The sequence below is a fragment of the Falco rusticolus genome, chromosome 6, assembly GCF_015220075.1.
Source record: "Falco rusticolus isolate bFalRus1 chromosome 6, bFalRus1.pri, whole genome shotgun sequence".
Classification (NCBI taxonomy): domain Eukaryota; kingdom Metazoa; phylum Chordata; class Aves; order Falconiformes; family Falconidae; genus Falco; species Falco rusticolus.
This window is the reverse complement of record NC_051192.1, coordinates 88,990,111-89,011,521: the sequence shown is the minus strand read 5'-3', so window position 1 is coordinate 89,011,521 and position 21,411 is coordinate 88,990,111. Positions and strand designations below refer to the sequence as shown.

General features: G+C 37.0%; 1 protein-coding gene across 1 annotated transcript; it reads right to left on the bottom strand.

Moving 5' to 3' along the window:
- Positions 1 to 281: 281 nt before the first annotated feature.
- Positions 282 to 19,321, bottom strand: MANEA (mannosidase endo-alpha). Its single transcript, XM_037391821.1, has 5 exons — positions 19,241 to 19,321; positions 12,493 to 13,085; positions 8,787 to 8,896; positions 6,298 to 6,374; positions 282 to 5,592 (listed from the first exon to the last, which is right to left on the bottom strand). The coding sequence occupies exons 2-5, from the start codon at positions 13,040 to 13,042 to the stop codon at positions 4,956 to 4,958; spliced, it is 1,374 nt and encodes a 457-aa protein (XP_037247718.1). The 5' UTR covers positions 13,043 to 13,085; positions 19,241 to 19,321; the 3' UTR covers positions 282 to 4,955.
- Between the last annotated feature and the right edge of the window lie 2,090 nt (positions 19,322 to 21,411).

Genomic DNA, 21,411 nt, shown 5'->3' with positions numbered 1-21,411 from the left:
TTATTTGTGCACCCATCCCTCTTAAACTTCCATATGAACTGTAAACTTCAGGTTTACTTTGTCAAAATACCAGGGACTCAAAGATACCTGCAACACTACGCACTAGTGAACTCACTTAGTAACCTAGTAAGTTGTATACAGACAGGCCTAAAAACTTCAGCACCGTCTGTTTAAAAACACTGTGACAAACCTGTTGTCAGTCTAAGTTCTACACATATATTGTAATAGAGAAGTAAAAATTACTTTCTGAACCGGTATTATTAAAAAAATCGCACACATCACACTTTTTAGGCATTATTTATTGTTCATTAAAGTATTCATACATAAGTAACTAGATTTTTTTTTTTGTAAACATCATAGGGAATTAAAAACATTGCTTACTTAAAAGCAGCAGAATCCAGCCTGTAATTTTAATACAATTATATAGTACTTAAAAATATTTACTTCAGTTATATGCACATATATAACATACATAAATAGACACACGTGCACACACACAATATATATTCATGTAAGTAAATGCATCTCTGCCCCAGCCAGGTAGGGTATTAAAAGAAATATACGTTTTTAAATTCATTTCCATGACACAGCAAAGATACACTATCCATTCACCACAAAATCATACCTATACAATACCAAATTCATATCGGGCTTTTCTACAGTGCCAATAATCTTGTAGAGTCCCTTTACTGAGTATTATAACTATGAAGTCTTAGAAATACAAACACTTTAGCAGTTTATGCAACATTTAACATGCTGGTCAAAAGTAAAATAATGAAATACTGACACTATTTTAAGCAAGTAGAAAGATGAGGACCAATACTCATAAAATACCTTAAGACTGGGAGAGAATTTCAGCTTAAGTGGTAAATAATTTGCCTGCAAATACTTTATTTCCTCTTTTTAGATACACAAGATTCACCAAAAAAGTGCTCTAAATTACAGTACATCCTTGTTCATGTGCTCAGAGATACATTCTCCTACTAGCAACAGTGCTGAAAACGTTCTTGTGAAATGTTTAGAGAACCCAAGAGCCATGTGTAAAACATCTTAATTCAAACTATGCAGAATGTATACATATCACGTTTTATACTAAAATTGACTTCACTAAAGACCCTTCTGCTTCAACAACCTCTTAAGAGACAAATCATTGGCACCTCAAAAGAAAGGCACTAGACAAAAAATGAACATCACTACAGAAACTACATTCACAATAATCTATAGCTTGCCACTACAATAGTAACAGCATATGCATGTATTCTTCCCTCAAAATTCAGTACAAGTTTATAGATCTGAGAAACATGCACTACTATACACGATTTGATATAAATTCTTATTTCAGAGAAGATGTATTAAGCTTCAGTTCTGAGACAGCTCACAGAACTGAAACAATTTACTTGATCATAACCGAGAGAAACAGAAACGAACCTATAGCTTTTCTTTTACAAAGAAGTTTTCTTTTACCACAAAGACTTGCTAATTGTCTCAAAACCCATTTCCCCTTTGAGGATACTCAGTCAGTAGTACGTGATCAATAACTTCAGATATTTCTATATTTGCAGAGGCGTAGCATGGCATGATCTCTAGTAAAACTCCCCATAGTGTTTCTTGCCTCATCTATATAAATGTAGTATGTCAGTCTAAGTACTGTAACATACTATAACAAGTTGAGTCAAATGCAATTAATTAAAAGTAATAATTACATATTTTTTCAACTAGTCAAGAAATAATAGTGAAGCCAAAATGAAACAGTATCTGATTATTCCTTAAATTCCATTTCAGATCTGAAATTAATAATAAATATTCTTCCCTACCTCCCAATTTTGCTTGCACATTGGAGATGATTTTTTTTTCTTCCTTGAACTGTAACCGTAAAGTTTGAGGCAATCACCTTCCCCCCTCCTTCACCCCAACAACTGTGCACTTGTAACAACCTTACTCTTTTGCATTCGTACAAATCCTCACCCACAGACCTGGTTTTGCTCAGATTTCCAAAAACTTTCATGACTGCAGCAGCAGTCCACCAGTAAAATTCTCCATCCCCTATAACAAGAAGTAGCACTAATATTTGCCCCAAGTATAGACAGAGTATTGGCTGGGCAGGTGCGGTAGTTCTAGTAGCTGCTATTTCATCAGCTCTCAGGATATTCAAATTAAATTCTAAACTCCATCAGACTGCGTATTTGTATTTTAAAACACATCAAGCACATAAAATACAGTAAGTACTCAGGGGCAGTTAATTTCTAGGCACTTAATTTTCATTCTTTTCTACAGAAATTCTGTAAATTCTTCTGAAGATCCCATTAGACGCCAGTGTGTCATGGTCCATACCACTTCAAGGCAAGGGCTAAATGATTGCTTTATTGCAATTACAGAAGTCTTTCAGAGTAATGAATATCCATTACATTGTTACCATAAATGATATTTTACACAAGATAGATCACCTCAGTTGTACAACACTCTACCACAAATGCTTCTATAAACAGTAACAAAATAAGCAACTCTTATAGTCACAGAGAAAACAAACTGCCACCAGGTGAAAGTAAGGAGCTGAAAGGTAAGTGCAAGGTTGTCAAGACTAATAAAGTGCTCAGACAGTTCTACTGTGAGACAAGACCGGTGGATGACAAAAGTTTAAGCAAAGGGAAAACAGAGAGACTTGTCCTTTCAAAAGATTTGATTTCAGAAGATTTTTTATTAACATATGGGATATTGGTATGTAAAAATGTAATCATTCCCTCACATTTAAAATAAAGATATGAGCTCTTTGGGCTGTAAAAGCATAATCATGTAATAAATTATAAACCCAAATTATGTATAGCTATTTAAGGGATTTATAGTAAAAATATATAAATCAGTTTCCTTAATAAAGAGAGTGGTTAACTTGGAAGTGGTAAAAGTCTAGCAAGTGCTTTATACATCTCAGACACCACGGTGTGACTGGTCACACCTGTTATCTACTTCAGCTTATTCACCTGAGCATAAGTAAAACAAAATAAGTGTTAGCAAACATCTCTTTCAGAAGCACTTTAAAGTTTGCAGAAACGCAGTAGGAAAATGAAAAAATAATACAAAAATATATTAATAAGATTCCAATAGCTCTAGAGGCGCACTTCAGCATGCCAGGTTATATATCTGTCACCCAATTTCTGCAGTTTTTTCAAGCAGTTCAGGGCATTATATGACACCATCTCTTAACAACTGCAGAGACATGGCAAGAGAATTAAACTGTAAATAAGTGAAAGAAACATAAACAAACCTTCTTCATAACAGAAGGACTCTAGAAAATATTTGTAGCAACTGGCTTATGTTTATTTGGAATGACAAAGGTTTCTGGAAAAAACATACTGGTTTGATTTGTTTTCTTTTTTAACCAGAAGTCCTCACATCTACCTTACAACTTCATGGACAGATTAGTGTGAGAACCAAGTAAGGAGTGTAATTTCCGTGAAATCAATGGAATTCTAGTGGTCACAACAGTTCCAGCATATGAGCTAAACCACAGGATCAGCACCTTGCATACAAATAATAAATACAAAAAAAAAAAACCCAAAGAAAGAAAAAAAAAAAAACCACCCCCACACACACTTTGCCACAGATTAAACACTTTGCTCCCAATAAACAGAACACTGCAATTTCTACAACTCCAAAGTTCAGGAATTTTCTATGAAGTTGTATGAAAACACCAAAAAAAAAAGGATTGCTGAGGAAATAGGTCCATGTGACTTGATCCCTTCAAACTTAATTAAGAAAAAGTTAATAATCACAGTATTTGAGAGGTGAGATTATTAAGTCTGAAAGTACTTACTTCCAGCCACACCACTGTATTACAGTAGTGGTGGTAGGGAGCTGAATGATATCTGAATGGTAACATTTTAGTATCTACTCTACTGAATCCTGGAAAAAATGTATGAACTATATGAAAAATAGAAATCTTAGATTTCAAGTTAAACTAATGGAGAGTTGCTGTGATTGCTACCAAGCCAAACTGCTCCTAAATCTGAAAGAAAAAAGCATTTCCTAAAATTATAGTTACTGCAGGATTAGTAAGATATTAGGTCTAGGTTCTTTAAACATTTTAAGTAACACACGAGATCTGTGCCTGCAGTGAATTAGCAGACAAGATATCACAATGCAAGCGGGTTTTCTTGCCTGATTAGGGTTTTTTTTCCCCCTGAAAAATATCTTTTCTACTCTCAGTTTCAAGGAATATTTTTTCAAAATTCAAAGTAACATAGAAAAAACTATGTTACTGGTCAGTATCCAGTAACATGCAAAAGTCTGTACCATGTACCAAACAGAAAAAATGGAAGTAAACTAGAAATCTTTCAGCAGTTCTTTGGAACTCAATCTTTCAAATACTGTTGGGTTGTTTTTTTTTTTTAAACAAAACCCACTAGTGTTGCATCACACATACCTCTTCAAAGTTTTTACCACAAGCTAGTCATATGTCAAGAACTCCCTGTGTGCAAAGCATTAAAAATAGCAGAAGTAGATTATTCCACACATTACAGACATGCATCCTGCAAGAAGCTATCAGGATAAAAAATTAGATTACAGCATCACTTTGATTAGAAACACAACTACAAGAATAAAGGAAGTAAGTATAACTATGCCAAGTTTTTGTTCTACTTTGGTCACGTAGAGTTATCCCACGCAGATGTTCTGGAAGCTCAGCATGCAAATTACGAGGTTTAAAAAAAACACAAAACCCAAATAAAACCCCAGCATCTTCCCTGAATATTCTTGAACTAAAATATCCAATAAGACAGAAATGTCAATATTCTTATCTTTCTACTCTTCAAAATGTAAATTCAGTAGTAGAACATATACATTCAAGAGACATAATAATTTGAACTTATCTGTAATAAAGACATTTAATAAAAGATTTTTCAGCTCTCAACTTCTTTCTCAGTGTAGTCAACGTGTTAGGAAACAACTGAAGCAGCAACAGCTCACATAAGCCACTGTTCTTGTTCCTTTCTGTACTTCTCAGACCACTTCTGAGTAAGGTCTAGGTAAACATTTGGTTTATGGGGCTTATAATCAAGGTAAACCACCTGCCCAGTCCGTTTGGGGATAGCTTTTTCAATCTGAGTTCCCTCATGCCATTCATTAAAAGATGTAATAGAAATAATTTCTGGTCGCACCAAAAGGGCTGCACTGAAGGCAGTTTCATAGTACTTCCCGTTGACACGATTACGGGTGTTGTGGTTGTTCCACGGTCGGATACTAGTATCAATATACCCTGGCCCCACACTTGGAATAAACATTAAGTTGTTACTATCACAAAAGGCTTTTAAACTCGCCCAGTTATGATGAGATGAGCCATAGGAGAAGCCATTGGTGGCAAAGTACGTGTACATACCGTCAAAGCCACTTCTGTGAATGTCATGCTTATGTCTTTCTTCTACAAGGAGTCCAATGAATAATGCATCATATGGAGTATTTCGAATAGTCTGGGATCCAGAAACAGTTAACAGATTTGCCCATATTTCAGGAATTGTTACATAAGAATCATAAACATAAAACATGGGAAGAAATCTGCCTGTGCTGGTCTTATGTCTGTAAAAGGCTGGATGGCCTCCATATCTATAAAGCAAACAAGTATCATTAAGATAAAATTTGCCGTTTGGAAAATACTGTTTTACAATCCAAGCTGCAGACTTTTCCTAAAAGCTTATTTAAAAAGACAGTGCATGCGCTTCAAAACATAGCAATTCATATCCATTTTCAGTCCAATGAAGTATTAAATACTTACTGAAGTATTAAATAATGAATTTTAAATTACTAGGACTTAGTAACTTAGTGTCAAACTGCACTAGCACTATAGGTATTAGTTTTCTCTGAAGGGCAATTTGCTAATTCAGTATGAAGTAAGACAGTTAAAGTAACATTAATAAACAAAGCAACTAGTAGATGTAAAAAAATTGTCAAGCTGAATTAAAATCATTAAAGGTCATTAAAGCCCTAGCTGCTTGTTTGTCACTATAAAAATATACGTTTAATTTATATATCATGTAGCTAATACTTTTAACTGTTTTAATCTGAAGTATCATGACTTGTGATGCTAATGAATAATGAAAGCAATTTACATTTGAGTATCTAGGTAAAGTCAACTTCAATATTTCTAAAACAGACTGAGTTTTGTACCACTGAAATATGAACAGTTTTGTATTCCTTCCTTCTCTCTCAGTGCACATTCTTATATATTCTTCCAAGCTTTAGGTAATACACAGAAGTACCCTAAACCAGCATGTAACAAAGCACAAAGAAAACCAATCTAAGAGCACTCACTTGTCAATGATGTATTTGACATTGTGGTACATACTGCGATCATCTCTATCTTTGTAAGGTTCAATATGAAAAGTGACCTGAAAGATGAAAACAAAGTAAGAGCAACACTAACATAAAATACTATTAAATACATGGGCAGTGCGTATTATATGAAGCAAGTACCAGTCACATTAAATATTGTTCTTTACAAATCAACCATTTTTGTTACGTTGAGAATAATCCAACCCTAGTTCATCTCCTGCACTGCTAGGATTGAAGCTTCAGATCCAAGGAAGTTTGGTAACAGCGTAAATATTTAGATTTTTTACATTAAAACAAAACACTTTCTGTTTTCCTGAGGTTACAGCAAGCAAATATGCTTCAGAAAACTTAAAATACAGCAGAAACTAAAAAAATACAGTATCATCTATTCAAATGTGAAACAACTGATTAACCAATAAATAATTTTAATATTAGATTTCTAAACAATGTATTAAATTTGCTACAGATAATTCTCCAAGGAGAGTTTTCAGTGTCAAAATAGATTTTAAGATACGGGATATGAAAACTTCAATTTAAAATGTTACAGATTTATCATCAGCAATAAACTCTTGAACTAAATCTAATATAATGTACTGCTGCTCTGAATTTCAAGCTTGGAGCTTATGGAATTATTCAAGCTATACATGTGAAGTAATTTCAATGTAGAAATGCCATTGTTTTCACATATACAAATGAATGAAAGAATATATTACATTAATCGAAGCAATTAAGTTTTTCAGAAGCAATTTTAGAGCAGAATGTATTTAATAAAGTCTTCAAGAACTCTGCAGCAGTAGCAGATTTCCACTGTAGAGCTAGTATCTATCTCTAGTAGGTACAAATTAAAAGAAAAATACAGTGTTAGACTAAATTGCTAGGACTGACAGGACAGGTTGAAGAGCACCGTAATTTCCTATTTCATGTCCAACTATCAAAACCAGGCAAATCAAAAGGATGTATCTTTTAGATTTGTATTTAGCAGACACAATAGGAAAGTATTTCATACGTAGGTTTTGGTCTACTGACATTCCTAACACTCCACTGTAATAACTTACTAGGATAAGAACATTTAAAAACATTAGTGAAGGTAGTATTGCCTGGAAGCATCCATACATAATATCTGTATTCCAGTAATTATTCCAAGCAATAATAGCAGTTCCATCCAGATTCCAATCATTACCATAGTATTACATGTGGTTTTTTAGGTAGGTTATTTCATTTTGCCTTGGCTCCTTTGAGAGACTTGAATGTTAGCAAGTTGTTTTGGGCAAGAGCAAGTTCCACCAGATGATTTGAAAATTTGGGGGAACTGAAACTTTTTTTTTTGTTAATAATTTACTATTACATATGTGCAACTTACATCACATAATGGAATTCACGCACATTTTTAACAGTTTCAAAATTACTTCTGTATCTGATGCAACCTTCCTACTTTCCTCCTGCTTGTCAAAGAAACTACAGTCACAGCCAGCAATAGGAAACTACTCCGGGAATCTGCAACATGCCTGAAAAACTGAAACCACAGCAAACGAACAGGCTGTATTTTTAGCCCCCTGTACAGACAACACCCTTCAGAGATGAAACATATACAGCTATTTAGATAATTGAAAAACTCAAATTTATTACTTAGCAAGACTAAAGGCAATGCATGTTTTCTTTATCCCAAGGTAAAATACAGTGTTACTCTAAAAATAAACAAAATCAAACCATGATTTTACATTCTACTGCTCAATCCACATAATCTTTAATTGATTTGATATTTCACCGATTTCAGGAAGCCAGTAATTTAGCCTTTCTATCCTGTCATGCCTGGAGTAACCTAAAGTCAGAACAGCACCTCTCTGACCTTAATGTCCAAGGCAAGTATTCCTGATGCCTTCTGGAGTAAAGACATACATTCAAACCAGAATTTCTGAATCCTTCTTTATTACTCATAGATACTATTCTCCTGACCTCAATGATCAGGGACAGCATGTTATGCTGTTAACGTAAAAAATCAGGTTAGTCTTTCTTCTTTCTCAAAGTTACTTAGTTTATAGATCACTGTATTCCACAATGTTTTGATATATGTAATACTTTCCTCAACTCCCAAGACACATTTGAAAACAACATGGTCTAATTTTAAAAACTGTTCGTAAAAATTAAAATAAATTAAAAAATCCACCACACCATACCTTAAAAGTCTTTAAGCTTTAGATCTGAACCAAAACAGAGAAAAAGGCAGATTATGGTATTTATTCTAGTTATAAGGCAATGTTGCTTAGGTCTGAATTACACTGAAATGTGATAAAAGGGCACTTACACCTGATTCTATGACCCAAAGGAAGTGCAGCGTAACAGGAGACAGAAAGAAGCCACTGCTACATGACGAGCCTCCCTGCTCTACACCACAAGTCAAATGTAGTAAACTCTTAGCAAGGTTTACTCTCCTAAGTAGTCTTATTTTATGCACCTTAAAAATAGTTTACCTTTAGATTATATTTGTGTGCATAATCCAAAATAACAGGCACCAAATCATCAGTTGGTTCTCCATTTTCATCAGCCATACCCGGCGGGTACCATGAAAGCACTATTACACCTGAAAATACGAAACTTAAGTTTTAAAACATGCTTTTTAACATAGAACATGTATGTTAAAACAATAATTATAACTCATGAGAATGTTATATGCAAAAGCTACATCGTATGAATAAATGTGCACATAATATAAATAAGAATTTCAAATTACTTTTTAAGCAATTACAAGATCTCAGTGTTCTCAGAATGCATTTTAACTTCTCTCTCTGTTTAAAAGACAACAAACAGTGGTAAGTTCATCCCTCAAAGGAACAGATCCATACTCAGTGTCCCAAGCCTAACACTTAAAGTCATTCCCTCCCGCTTTTCAAGCAGTGTCCTAACCTCCAGGTTGTACCAAGAATAGAAGAATGCTCCCAACTAAGGCATTATAGCTATGCCACAGCAGAGCCAGAGAATATCAAGATACATAGGGTTAGAACATACTCAAAAGATGACGACTATGCATGCAATGGAAGAGGTTCTTTATTTTATGAAACTTTATTCCCCACCATATTACTGCATTGCACCTTTGGCTCTACTATAATACAACCATTTCATACTAACAACAGTGACTGTATTTTCGCAACCTCCTTCTTGCTAAAAGAAGTTACTATGGTGTAAACTACCCTTCCAGTCATGTGAAATTAGTTTTTAAATTTATTACCTAAAAATATGCTTGAGTAACTCAATAATTTAAGGATGTTACTATTCCTGTCAAAGACAATGACAACAAATAAAATGTCCCTGTACTGTAAATTTTCCTGATGCTCTCCATGAAAGCAAAAGAACACATGGCTTCCTCAGAAATGCCAAACCCTTTCCTTCTGAAATAAAATGCTGTGAGATAAGTAAGTTAGTCCTTTTAAGTGTGTAGCTGGAAAAGGTATCAGGAAGAAGATAAGACAGAAAGAAATACATGAAATATCAATGTAGGAATATTTTCCTAACAATACTATTTAAAACATATGGAAGAATAAGTCAATGAGATTCTTTTTAACTAGGTAAAGATTTAAGTACACGAATCAGGTCACTGAAATAGGGAAGTATATATTTTAAATGCCATCTATGTTACTAACACTGTAACATTTCTGACTAACAATTTCCAAACAAACAAATCCAAAATTATGACAAAGAAAGCATAAATTAGAGTGAATACACAATCATCTTCTAACTTCAAAATCAGAAATTTGAGCTCACTACATAAAGTAGTTCAACTACCCTCAGCATACACTTCACATTTTTATCAAAAAGAGAATCAAGTCTGCTAAAGCACAAGAAAAATGCAGTATTTTATATTTTATAACCCTATATTCTATCTCACACAAAAGAAAAGGACAACATTCAAATGAGTAAGTTGTAAAGGACACGTAGAACAGCAGCAACAAACTCAAGGTACACTCAAGGTATCCTGAACACAACATCTGTCAAGACCCTCTTCTACACGTTTAGGAAACGTGGAAAAGTTCAGGAGACCAAACTGTTTGTCAAGGAACCTAAACTCATGTTTGCATTGGTCTTCTTCTGAGAAAGACTACTTAATATTTGCTTCCCTATAGTTAAAATATAATGTACCACTTCAGGAGTCTAAAAAAGGATGGATTCAATGCCAAAAACAATAGCATAAACATGGTTGAAACCAAAGTTGTCATTCAAGAAAAATGGAGAACTTCAAATTGGACTACCACAAATATAGGCTGGTGCAAAAAACATATATTTCTCCAAGCAACGTGAGGAATAGTAACTGTTGTATTGATTTGTTAAAAATCAGGAAATTAATAAAGAATTGTAAAATATAAGAAGAAAACAATGAAGCATTGTATGAGACTTCTGCTGCTCCAATCTCTTATATACCTTTGATCATTACACAATATTGGCTGAAAGAACCACTTACATTTTTCTCCTGTTGTAAGATCCTTGATAATGCCTCAAAAATGGCTAGAAGAAAAATTATTATTTTACAGAATGTAAAATCCAGTCATGGATTAGACATTGGCTAAGAGAAAAAAAGAAGAAACTGTAAATAGTCAACCTCACAGTACACAAAAAAAAAAAACCAAACAAAGCATAATTCTTATTAAAAAAAGATATACAATATTTGAAACAATGACCTGAGGGGAAAAAAGCTCATTATTTATGTTGGTCAAATCTAGACAGAAGAGAACAAATTCAAGTGCACTTAAATCCATAGGTTAGAATAACAGCAGAAAAAAGAAATCACTTTTGATTTTGATTTGAAGTAATGTGTTACAAAGACTACGTCATAGGAAGCAAGAACTACTCATTCACATTGCTGAGTTTTGAATGGAAAACTAACTCAAGCTACTAAAAAAAAAAAACAACCACCTAATTTTGCAAAGCATTTTTCCTAGTATTTGGCACCTTTTCCACCAGCAGTTCAGCTTTATCAGACATTTGTATTAACAGGATGAGAAACACCACAGATTCTTCTGCTTTCATCACATGCATTATTTTGCTTTAGGTAAGACTAAAAAAGTGCTTACTGGTCAGTAATACCTGAGATTTCCCTGCAACCGTCTTCCCACTGTTGCTGGTGTTCCTGTTAATAGTTATTGTATTACTGAAAAGGATGAGAAATTTCCTATGTTTGTGTTAACCCTTGTACAAAACAGGTTAAGTTAAAAACCAGGAGAAAAGTATAAGCAAGAAGTAAACACTATACAAGTAAACACCACTATTGGGAACAATTACATAAAACCTTAATGATTAGGTGAACCAAAGTGATTAAATTCAAAGTGAACAGCACTCTAAAAAATGCTATGAGCTCTGGTCACTTTGCTCCAACTACATTTACAGAGGTTGTTCAGAGCTTTGTATTAGCCTATATGTCTGCTTATTTTAAAGATAATGAACATCTTTAAAAGTTGACCAGAAAGCCCAACATCAAAGAATGAGACCCAAAATATATTGAATATTCTTACGTATCTCATTTAAGGAAGGGAACATCAATTTGTTTTAGCAAAAATATAGTTTTGGACAAAGAAACAAACTATCATTAGGTACGCTGAAACTATCATACCTGAGTTCATGAAGGTTTGGATTAGACATTTCCATAGCTAATGAGAACACCTATAAATACACTGCATAAAACATGTATTGTATAAAAGCTATAATCCTACATGCTCTTTGACATATGAATTAATACAAATTATTACACACAGAGAATTCAGGGGAAAAAAAAAAAAACACAAAACCCACTCCTATTTCAACAGCCATAACCATGTTAACATGATTTACTGAAACCTGTTCTTAAAACTGAAGGATTCATTCCCAAAGATAAAATACATAGGCAATGTATCTAGTAATGGTTTCTCTATTTTCTACGTTATGTTGTCAGTGCTTAACAGTAACTCATGGAACATGTGCACCTACAGGATAACAAATACGGTTCTTATGTTTCTGTGCTGTTACACTCATCAGACAGCTCTGAAGATGCAGGTTTCAGTTGGGGGTTAAAACTCAGAAATACAAACACATTTCCTTGTTTCAGACATTTCCAGAATTACATAGAAAAATGGAAGAACGGGTCAGTTGTGTTCATTCACATATTTAAGGCTGGATAAATGAACAACATGCTGAAATGTTAACATTCATTACCAGTTGAAGCTGAACGCATTTGTTTCATGTGGGCTTCTATGACAGAAGGGTCTTTGGAACTGTAAGATCCAAGTTCAGGATAAAAGTTGGCCCCAATGTCCTCAGGAGGATTATGCCGTCCCTTTGGATAATTGTTTGCAATTTTGGGATCCCAGTGTGGCAACAACGGATGGTTCCAGTGAATATATTTACCATCAAACTGTGGATTCCCAAACCAACTATAGTAGAATATGTGAAAGTTATAGTTAGGAGAAGACAGTTCTTCTTCTAGCTTGTTTATAGGAGGCATAGATGCTTTCACAGTATTGACTGTGATACTATGCAAATTACTGACACGCGTTACAGTATCTCCTTGAACCCTATTTAGTGAATTCTGTTTATTGTCTAAGAGCACCGTCCGTTGTTGAAGCTCAGGCAACAAACCAAGTCCAAAGGGATCCCCAAAGCCAGCTCTGTCAGGTCTCAGAGTCTTCAAAGCCATCATTATGGAGCAAATAAACAAAATAAAAAGCAACAAAATGATGCATGTTCTTCTGCGAAATCTTGCCATGATGTCATAGTTCAGAATCCGAACAGAAGGAATCTGGCCGCAACTGATCAAAAGATAAATAACTTGAAGTCAGAATTTTTATTACTTAATTCAACAGTATGAAATGCTTCACAAAGTTTCTACATAACAGAAATAATACGGAGACAAATGTGTCTCATACACTGACTGCATAACTAACCATCTTTGGCAGGGTGGGGATGGACATGGACAAAACCCCATTTCTGCGGTTGAGACTGTGTCAGGTTCTGAGGCTCTACCCCCAAGGACTCGCATGTTTCAGAAAACATTTTAGTTTTGAAATTCATTGTATTCCTAATGCAAATAAAACCCATGAAATGGAAATTCTGGTTACATTATTTCAGAACTACAACACTTTGACAAGTCTAATAGAAATAGCACAGAAAACAGAAGAAAAAAAGCTGAAGTCATGAAAGGAGAATAACGTAGCAGAACTAAAGGACAAAATGGGATATGACAGAAGTACAGCTTATGTTCAGAATACAGGTTTCATTTACTAAGCTATTTACTGGCTTTGGACCAACCACTTTGTGTTTAGTTAACCAATACAGTGACTAAATACTCTGGCAAATTAAACTTGAAACAATGATGCTTTGCCACTTTACAAATCTAAAATTCTGATTTGTTTGCTGAATTATGCAAACAAAACCCAGCATAGCATTAAGGATGTACCTCAACCAAAAAGCCTGGAAGTTAGCTGCTGGCAGCCCATTAGTACAATGTCACGGCTGTGTGACACCACGTAGAATTCTAGGGCTATGTTCAAAACACCACCAATAGTATACAGGAAGATTTGAGCCCTGAAAGTAGGCGGAAGAAAATCAGTATAACAGAATGCCTGATTACTGTATCTATTACTTTAATTCCTGTTCAACATTAAACACAAGGGAGCCAGAGAACAGGATTAACAAAATATAGGTTACCACAGAATTATGTGGAAAAAGCATAAAACTGACAACACTAAACTGACTGAAAAATCTTACAATAAATTTCTAATTCAATAGCCATCAGATGTAGTACAGTTGTGATTTTGTATTTCTGTCACTGACCTCCAAATTTTAGAATCTTACTTTATAAAATGACCTGTGTATATCTCAACTTAATTTCCAAGAACCAAGGTCTTTACTACTGTTAAAGTGCATTAACACATCGATCAGTTGTCACAACACTATTTGTTACAACTGTGATAATTTTAGATAAGGAATTTTAGAAGGTGCTTTTTAACAATACAGCCTGAATTAGGTTAGCATTATGGCACAGCCAAAAAGTGAGATTCCACTTCCATTTCCAACCTTAATCTGTTCATACTGCTGTCTACTTTTAGTTACCTCCAGGATACATCTGGTTTTCACAGTAAGGTCACTTGTACACTTCCAACAGCAAAACCCTGTTAACACCTCAAAAATAAACAACAAAAAAACCCCGCTCTATGAACTTTCATCTTGTTAGAGAGCTGACTCAGCTGAATGAATATCACAGCACTAATGCCAAGAGTCAATAGCACAGATGGGGGAAGGAAAGAGCACAAAAATTATGCTGCTTATTTTGCCCAACTGGATTGTGAAATGACACCTTTAGCTACTATCAGGGGAAAATGATTTTACATCATATATGCTTATAGTACTTCACTTAAGACTTTTCATTAACAGTTCTCACATCAGTTTACATCAAATTACAGGTTTTTTGTCTGTAGCTCACAATTCATCCAAGATCCTAGAAGTCTGTCAAAGAGATTTTTTGGAGTCCAGAACATTTTTCTTCTAATAAGAAATTAACTTCAAATACACTCAAACTACTTCTACTATTTTTCCTGACTTTTTCAGTCTTCTTTCTAGTCTATCATGCTACCCATCCCTGGGAGTTTAACTCCGTTTTCAGATCAGAAAAACTGAAGTTTTTCTAAAGGGTCACGATTATTATTTTTTTAAAAGGGAACAGTATTATACACCTGGCTAATGCATTAATGCGTTCAGTCTTCTTTAACCCATATTCTACCTATGTTGATCACACAACATACAGGACTGCCAGGGATAAATTACTTCTGCAAGTATTATTTTATCTCATCTCTTCTGTAAAAAAGAATTTATGACTGTAATGTCTATAATTGGAATGATCTTAAGGTCTTCCATTCAGACTTTCCTATAAGAAACTGTTGCTTTTTATTCTTTGCTTGACATATCTGCTACTAAATCCCACCTCTATGACATCAAGATTTCATTATCATAAAGTGCTTTTTCTGAAGCGTCAAAAATTGACCTTAGTCCTCTATGCTTTTGTTTCAAAAGTATTTTTTAATGGAGCATTTATCATAAAAGTGTACTAAAAAATGAGCCACGTGCTTACTAAAATTTGACTAGCATCAGGACAGACCCTTGTCTACCACAGCATATTATGAACCTCTAGTATGGTTGTAGAGAGACTCAGCATCAAAGTAAAAGATTTTTAGAACAAGTAAATGATACCTATGGTAAAGGCTTGTGTTTTGAGGAGACAGTCTCGATGATTACATAATTAGGCCCTGGCATTGATACCTATACTGTAAAAGCTGCGTTGAAGAGATACAGGTTGGCAACGCCTGCATTATGTCATTTAATCTTGTTTAGAGCTACTCTTCAGAGACAGTGACAGATAAATTACTCTCATCAGTGCTAGTGCCATAGCAGAATGGTAATACCAGGGAAACAGACTGAGCAAACATGCCATGTGAGACAGCCACCTGAAGTTATGTCTATCCTTGGAACTGGAAAAAAAATCTTAGAATACGCTTCCGATTCAAAAGCCATTAGAAATAGCACAGCTGTGATTTGTATTTCTGTCATGGACATCCAAATTTTAGAATTTGACTTCAGTTTACTGAAGTACACTGGTCATTCCTACATGCTTATGCAGTATCTTGCCCTGGACTGTTGGGTGCATTTGTATCTAACAGCAATTCCCTTTCTCAGTAGGAAAAAGCCTGATTAACTTCAGCTTTACACAGATTAAAACCCCCCACACAGTTCCTCTGACTCGTATGATGTCCTGTTAACTAGTAGCAGCTTTTGGATTCTAACGCCAAGTTTGTTGACCCATGTTAGTGTACCAGCTAAAAATCTAAGTATTTCAAACTCTTTCTCTTGCCTAGTGAATACATTTTAAAAGAAAAAAAAAAATAAATCTGTCTGTAACAGGTCAGAAGGAACAACAAGTTAGTTCAGATCACCAGTCTCTGCCTATGGGCAAAGAACAGGTCCAATGTAGAGCAACGCTCTACCAGAATAGTTAGGCTTCTTCAGCCATTTGTGGATCAGAGCTCCTGAACAAAAGGTCATTTCTTTGTAAAATATGAAAGGACACCTTCCATTTAGACATCACCTGCTACTTTAATTTGATGCCCCTAGTTCTTGAATTAGAAGGGATAGTAAGCAAGCATTTGTTTTCATCTATCTATTATTATTTACATTTTCAACTTCATTAACGATTTAATTGCTTCTATCAGATGCTCTGAGTTTTTCTTTGGTGAAATTTCCAGTCTGTCTAGTCTGCATATTGCATCGCTATCACAGGATACATTTAAACATTTTTGAGGTGTTTCTTTTCTGTACAGTTTCAGCTCTACTACATCCTTCCTTTCTGAGACTGAGGGAACACATTTGAATCCAGTGTCTTTCAACATGCATCCAGGACATAAAGTTACCCTTTTACCCCTTTTTTTTTTTTTTTGGTAGATTTTGCCCACTATCCCTTTTCCAAAGATTTCTGCTATCAATTCAGCCCACCCGACTACAGAATTATCATCACCATCCCTAAATCTAGTTCCAGAGTGGTAAATATGTGCTCATAGTTCATTACTGTAAAATCAACATTGTTTTCTTTGTGCATTACACTTGGGATTTTTTAATCACCCAGTCGCTCTATACTGGAAAGTTCTTTGGCAAATTTTCCACTGAAAGGTGCTTGAAGATGTCAGTATCTTCAGGTAGCTCTCTCAATGTGCTCTTCACTACCACATGCAATTCTCCAGATGATCAATTGTTACCTTCAGGTCCAGACTGAAAGCACAGAAGTTAATTGATATCTTTTGGTTTCTCCTTTTATCATTACAGACACTACAATTTCCTTCATCACACATCAGAAAAGCATGAAGCTTTACCATGAAAGGGTAGAACCTATATTTCTAGAACATTCAGTCCCCTTCAACAGAAAAACCTTACACAGCTATTTTACTTTTTGTTTATAAGCTGCTGTATAGGCTTAATAGCACATTCATCCCTCTATGACTATCCCTGTTCCAAATTAATTTGTTTCTAAACTGTTCCCCAATCTTAACAGCACGAGACTGGATAACCTCTCCCATTCAAGCTCATACTTTGATGTGGGGTTTTTTCATCCCTCACTGCTGCTTTTTATAGCTTTAACTTATCCTGCAGGCAAATCTGCTTGTCATTTTCACTATGTGAAGAAAAAAGCATACAGATGGACAGATGACAACAGAGCTTTTCCTCCCATCCCATTTCCCAGAATATGGATGTTTCTTTAGCTAGGGAAAAACAAAAGGAGTTTATTTACTCTGGATCATTTTGGTGATATGGTAGCTCTAGTTTCAACACCCTGACCCATCGGTTGTTTTTTTCCAGTTTTACTGATCCCAAAAGAGAAATACTCAATGCAAAAAAAGTATGTTCAGATAAAACAGATGTATCTATTTTAGTAAGAACCAGCAAAAACTGTAATTTATGTTTTGATGTTCCCTAAATGTAAGAAATGAAAGTGCAATACAGAAAAGAACTCTGAAAACCTGACTATTGATGCAAGGGTAACACCATCCTAAAGTCACTGAGGTTGACAGCTCATGGCTAGTATCAAAGCTTCTCAGCTAAGTTTTCTAAGCTTAGCTTCTCTTAAGATTTCCCACCTCAAAGAACCTGAAAACTCTGAAGTAACAGATCAGCTCTAAACAGAGCGGAAGCTTCTAGCTAGGCCCTCGTTCTAGAGCTACAGTGCACATGTGCACCCAGAAACACTACTTTGGTTCCCAAGTGACTGACCAGGTGAGATTTTAGTAAACTTCCCTAAGGGCTGACAGGAGTCTGTCCAAACCACCACATTTATATAGCACATTCTGGCCTGGGGAACACAAATAATAATAATAAAAAAAAATTAACTGCAGCTGACCACCTTGGTGAGTGCCTCAGGAGTATTTCTAGTATTAGAAAAACTGGGAAATTTCCCAAAACTTGCCTGAATAAGAAAGGTCTTTTTCTGAAGACTTTTTAAAAAAGCCTTGAAAATCATTAAAGACGGAAGAAGACATTACATATGGCACGCAGACACTTTATAGCTGCGCTTACATGCTAAATACACACATTTTTAAGCACTTCCAGTAATACAGGGCTTCTTTTCGGTCCATCCAATTTAGGAAGGGGTACTGGAATCTGACCATTCTAACATGGGTAACTATCACCCACAAAACAGGGAACATGAATTTCTCACTAATCGGGTTTGAACTTAAGAAAGATAGCAGCAAGAACAAAACCCAACCCTGCTGCAACTTCTTTGTTCTAAACGTGGTGAGCCAGCCTCCAGCATTAAATTGTATTTAACGTAGAAGAGTATTTGATTTCAACGTGCCAGCGTCCTCCTGCTTGGGAAGGCCACTGGCACACACCCCTAACCCTGCGGGGCTGCCGGCCCTGACCCGAGCGCGGCCTCCCGCAGCCGCCCCCGGCCAGCCCTCCCGGCCTCCGGGGCAGCGCGGCGCGGGGCCGGGCGGCCTAACAGCCCGACGGCAGCGCAGGGAGCCCCGGCCCGAGCCAGCGCCCACGCGCTCCTCCAAGCCTGGCGCGCCAAGCGCCGGCGCTCTCAGCCCCGCCGCAGCCCCTGCCGCAAGCCGAGCCCCTCCGCGGGCGGGAGGCGCAGCGAGAGCCCTTCGAGGGGGCACGGCCCGAGGGGCGCGTCCGCACCCTCCGGTAACGGCAACGGCCGCGGGCGGGCGCCCTCCCCTCCTCTCCCGGCCCCGCGGAGCGCCCCAGCAGCGCCCACACCCGAGGGGCCCGGGGGCTACGTCACGGCGCCCGTCCCGACCCGTCTCCTCGCCGCCCCTTCCCCAGCCGCCGGGGCCGGCAGCGGCGCTCGGGGCGCAGCCGAGGCCCGGGGAGGGCCGCCAGGACCGGCGCTCCGCGGGCCGCTGCCGTTACTCACCCGCCCGAAGCAGGGGCGCTGCCCGGCGGCCGGCAAGGGGGACAGGGCGGCGGGCGGGCAGGCCGGGGCAGGGCGCCGGGGCGCTCTCGCACCGCTCCGCCGAGGCGCGGGGCACGTGCGCATGCGCCGGCAGGCGCGCAGGCGCGGGGCGGGGGCGGTGCCCGGTGCCCGGTGCCCGTTACCGCCGGGTGCGGCCCGGGCCGTGCGCGGGGGCGCCGCTGCGGCGGTGGGGGCCGGCGGGCCGGGGGCCGGGCTCAGCTTCAGCCTGCCTGCGGCCGGGCGCTCGCCGCGGCTCCCTGGCTGTGCCCTCTGAGGGCAAGGGGGGTGCGCAGCAGCGTCTCGGGCCTCCTTGGCCTTTGGAGCAGCTTTTTTACTCGAAAGGCCTAAAAGCTCTTCGCTGTTTCAGCAAGTTCTTTGCTGGATTGTTGGTTGCATTTCAGCTGGGGAAGAAGCTGCTCGATGGTAGTGGCTGGGTACAGCCTGGGGCTTAAATGTGTGGGCAGTGCAGGATCCTGTGTGAGAGCCGCTGGGGTGGCGGTTGTCAGTCTGTATCAAGAGAGTGAGGTGCTCCAGGCAGCCGTGCCTTTAGATAAACTCAGTCCATTGGGGAAATTGCCTATCTTTATACTATATACATATATATATATACTATATAAATATACAGGTATATGGGAGTAAATCAGGAAAAAAATAGCACGGATAGAAGCACGCCAAGTCTCATTTTGTAATTGCAGATAATTGCAGTAATGTAAAAATGTTTTTGCTGACGTTTCATATGCTAATGCTTCTGTGTGCATCGCTCTCTTTGCAAGGCGATGAAAATGGGCTATGAATAGCTGCCATAATGAGATTAGTAAGTGAAACAATGAAAAAACTACCCGTTTTCTACTGTAACATCAGAAATCTGTCAAAAAGAACACTTGTTGATGAGCGCTTCAGATTGAATTGGTGCAAATTCTTGCACTAGGTAAACAGCACTGTTTTCCCACAGAATTTCTTCCCTTTGCCACATGAAAATTGACTATAATGAGTTGCAACCCTGTGGTGTAGTTTGCCTGATTAGGTGGTGCTTTTTTTTGAAGAATCTCTCTAAGCCCTGAGAGAAACTGAGTACAGTGTTCAGAATTGTGGTTTCATTGAAATCAATAGCAAAATTATTATTATTTTAAACAGAGACAGTATCTCACTTCATATGTGGACAAAAAGACTTGGATGAGTGTCTCATACTGTAGATACAAACAAGTAATTTCAACAAGTCCCGTGGCTCTTGAGTTCTGAGTACGTTGTCAGGCAGAATTGTTGCATGATGCTTTCTTTATGCTGTCTGAGTGTTCTGATAGGAAAAACATTTGTAGTAATACTTAGTTCTAGTATTTCTTGCATATATCTGAATAATTTCATTAACAGGGAATATGTTGTAAATTGTTCAGGAAGTCATGCTTCAATAATAAATGAGTTGGCATATGAATAGACTGGAGATAAAAATTTGAAAACTTGATGTTTGTATCATTTCCTCGTAATCTTACAGAATTTTTCTTTTACTGCATTTTCTTTCTTTCATTGTCTTTTTTCTTTCCTCTTTTTTCTTCCATCTTTCTTTTTTCTTTCCTTCTTTTTTTTCAAAATAAAATATAGTATAAGGTGCTCTTCAGTTCTGTTTTATGGAGGCCATAACTAATTTTCACTTCCTCTTTACCACGTGGAAGAAGTCCTACTGGAACTAAGAAAGTTTAAGATACAAAAAGCTTAAGTAAATCTGAAGCTTCATTTGGTTATGTTCTGTTAAGAGTACATGTTTACAGGATAAAAATCTGCTAGTGTTAGGAAATAAACAGGAAAAAAATAATTAGAGGGGAAAAACCCTAAAATTTATTGTTCTGACATAGTTCTATTATGTCAGAACATTTTTGCTGAACAGATTGAATCTACTGGCTCAGATTTAAAAAGCAACAAACCAAAACTGTTATATCACACCATTTCCTCCAGGCCTTTCTGCATAGTAAGGAAATTAAGTAATTATGTTTAATTTAAGTTTAGGTGGAACAGGGGAGGTTAATGTGATTGTGGTTATATTATTGGTTAACTTTCTTTTTGAATGTCTTGTGTTACATTTCTTTTTTCCTTCTTGGTCTTATGTTCGCTTTTTTTTATGTGTTAGATCAAGGTGTACC

Excerpts from the sequence above, each read along its gene's own strand:
- MANEA (XM_037391821.1), bottom strand. The coding sequence starts at position 13,042 with ATGGCAAGATTTCGCAGAAGAACATGCATCATTTTGTTGCTTTTTATT. Across the intron at positions 8,897-12,492 it reads AATGCGTTCAGCTTCAACTG|GTGTAATAGTGCTTTCATGG; the intron begins GTAATGAATGTT and ends TCGTATTTTCAG. Across the intron at positions 5,593-6,297 it reads GTCAAATACATCATTGACAA|ATATGGAGGCCATCCAGCCT; the intron begins GTGAGTGCTCTT and ends TTTGCTTTATAG.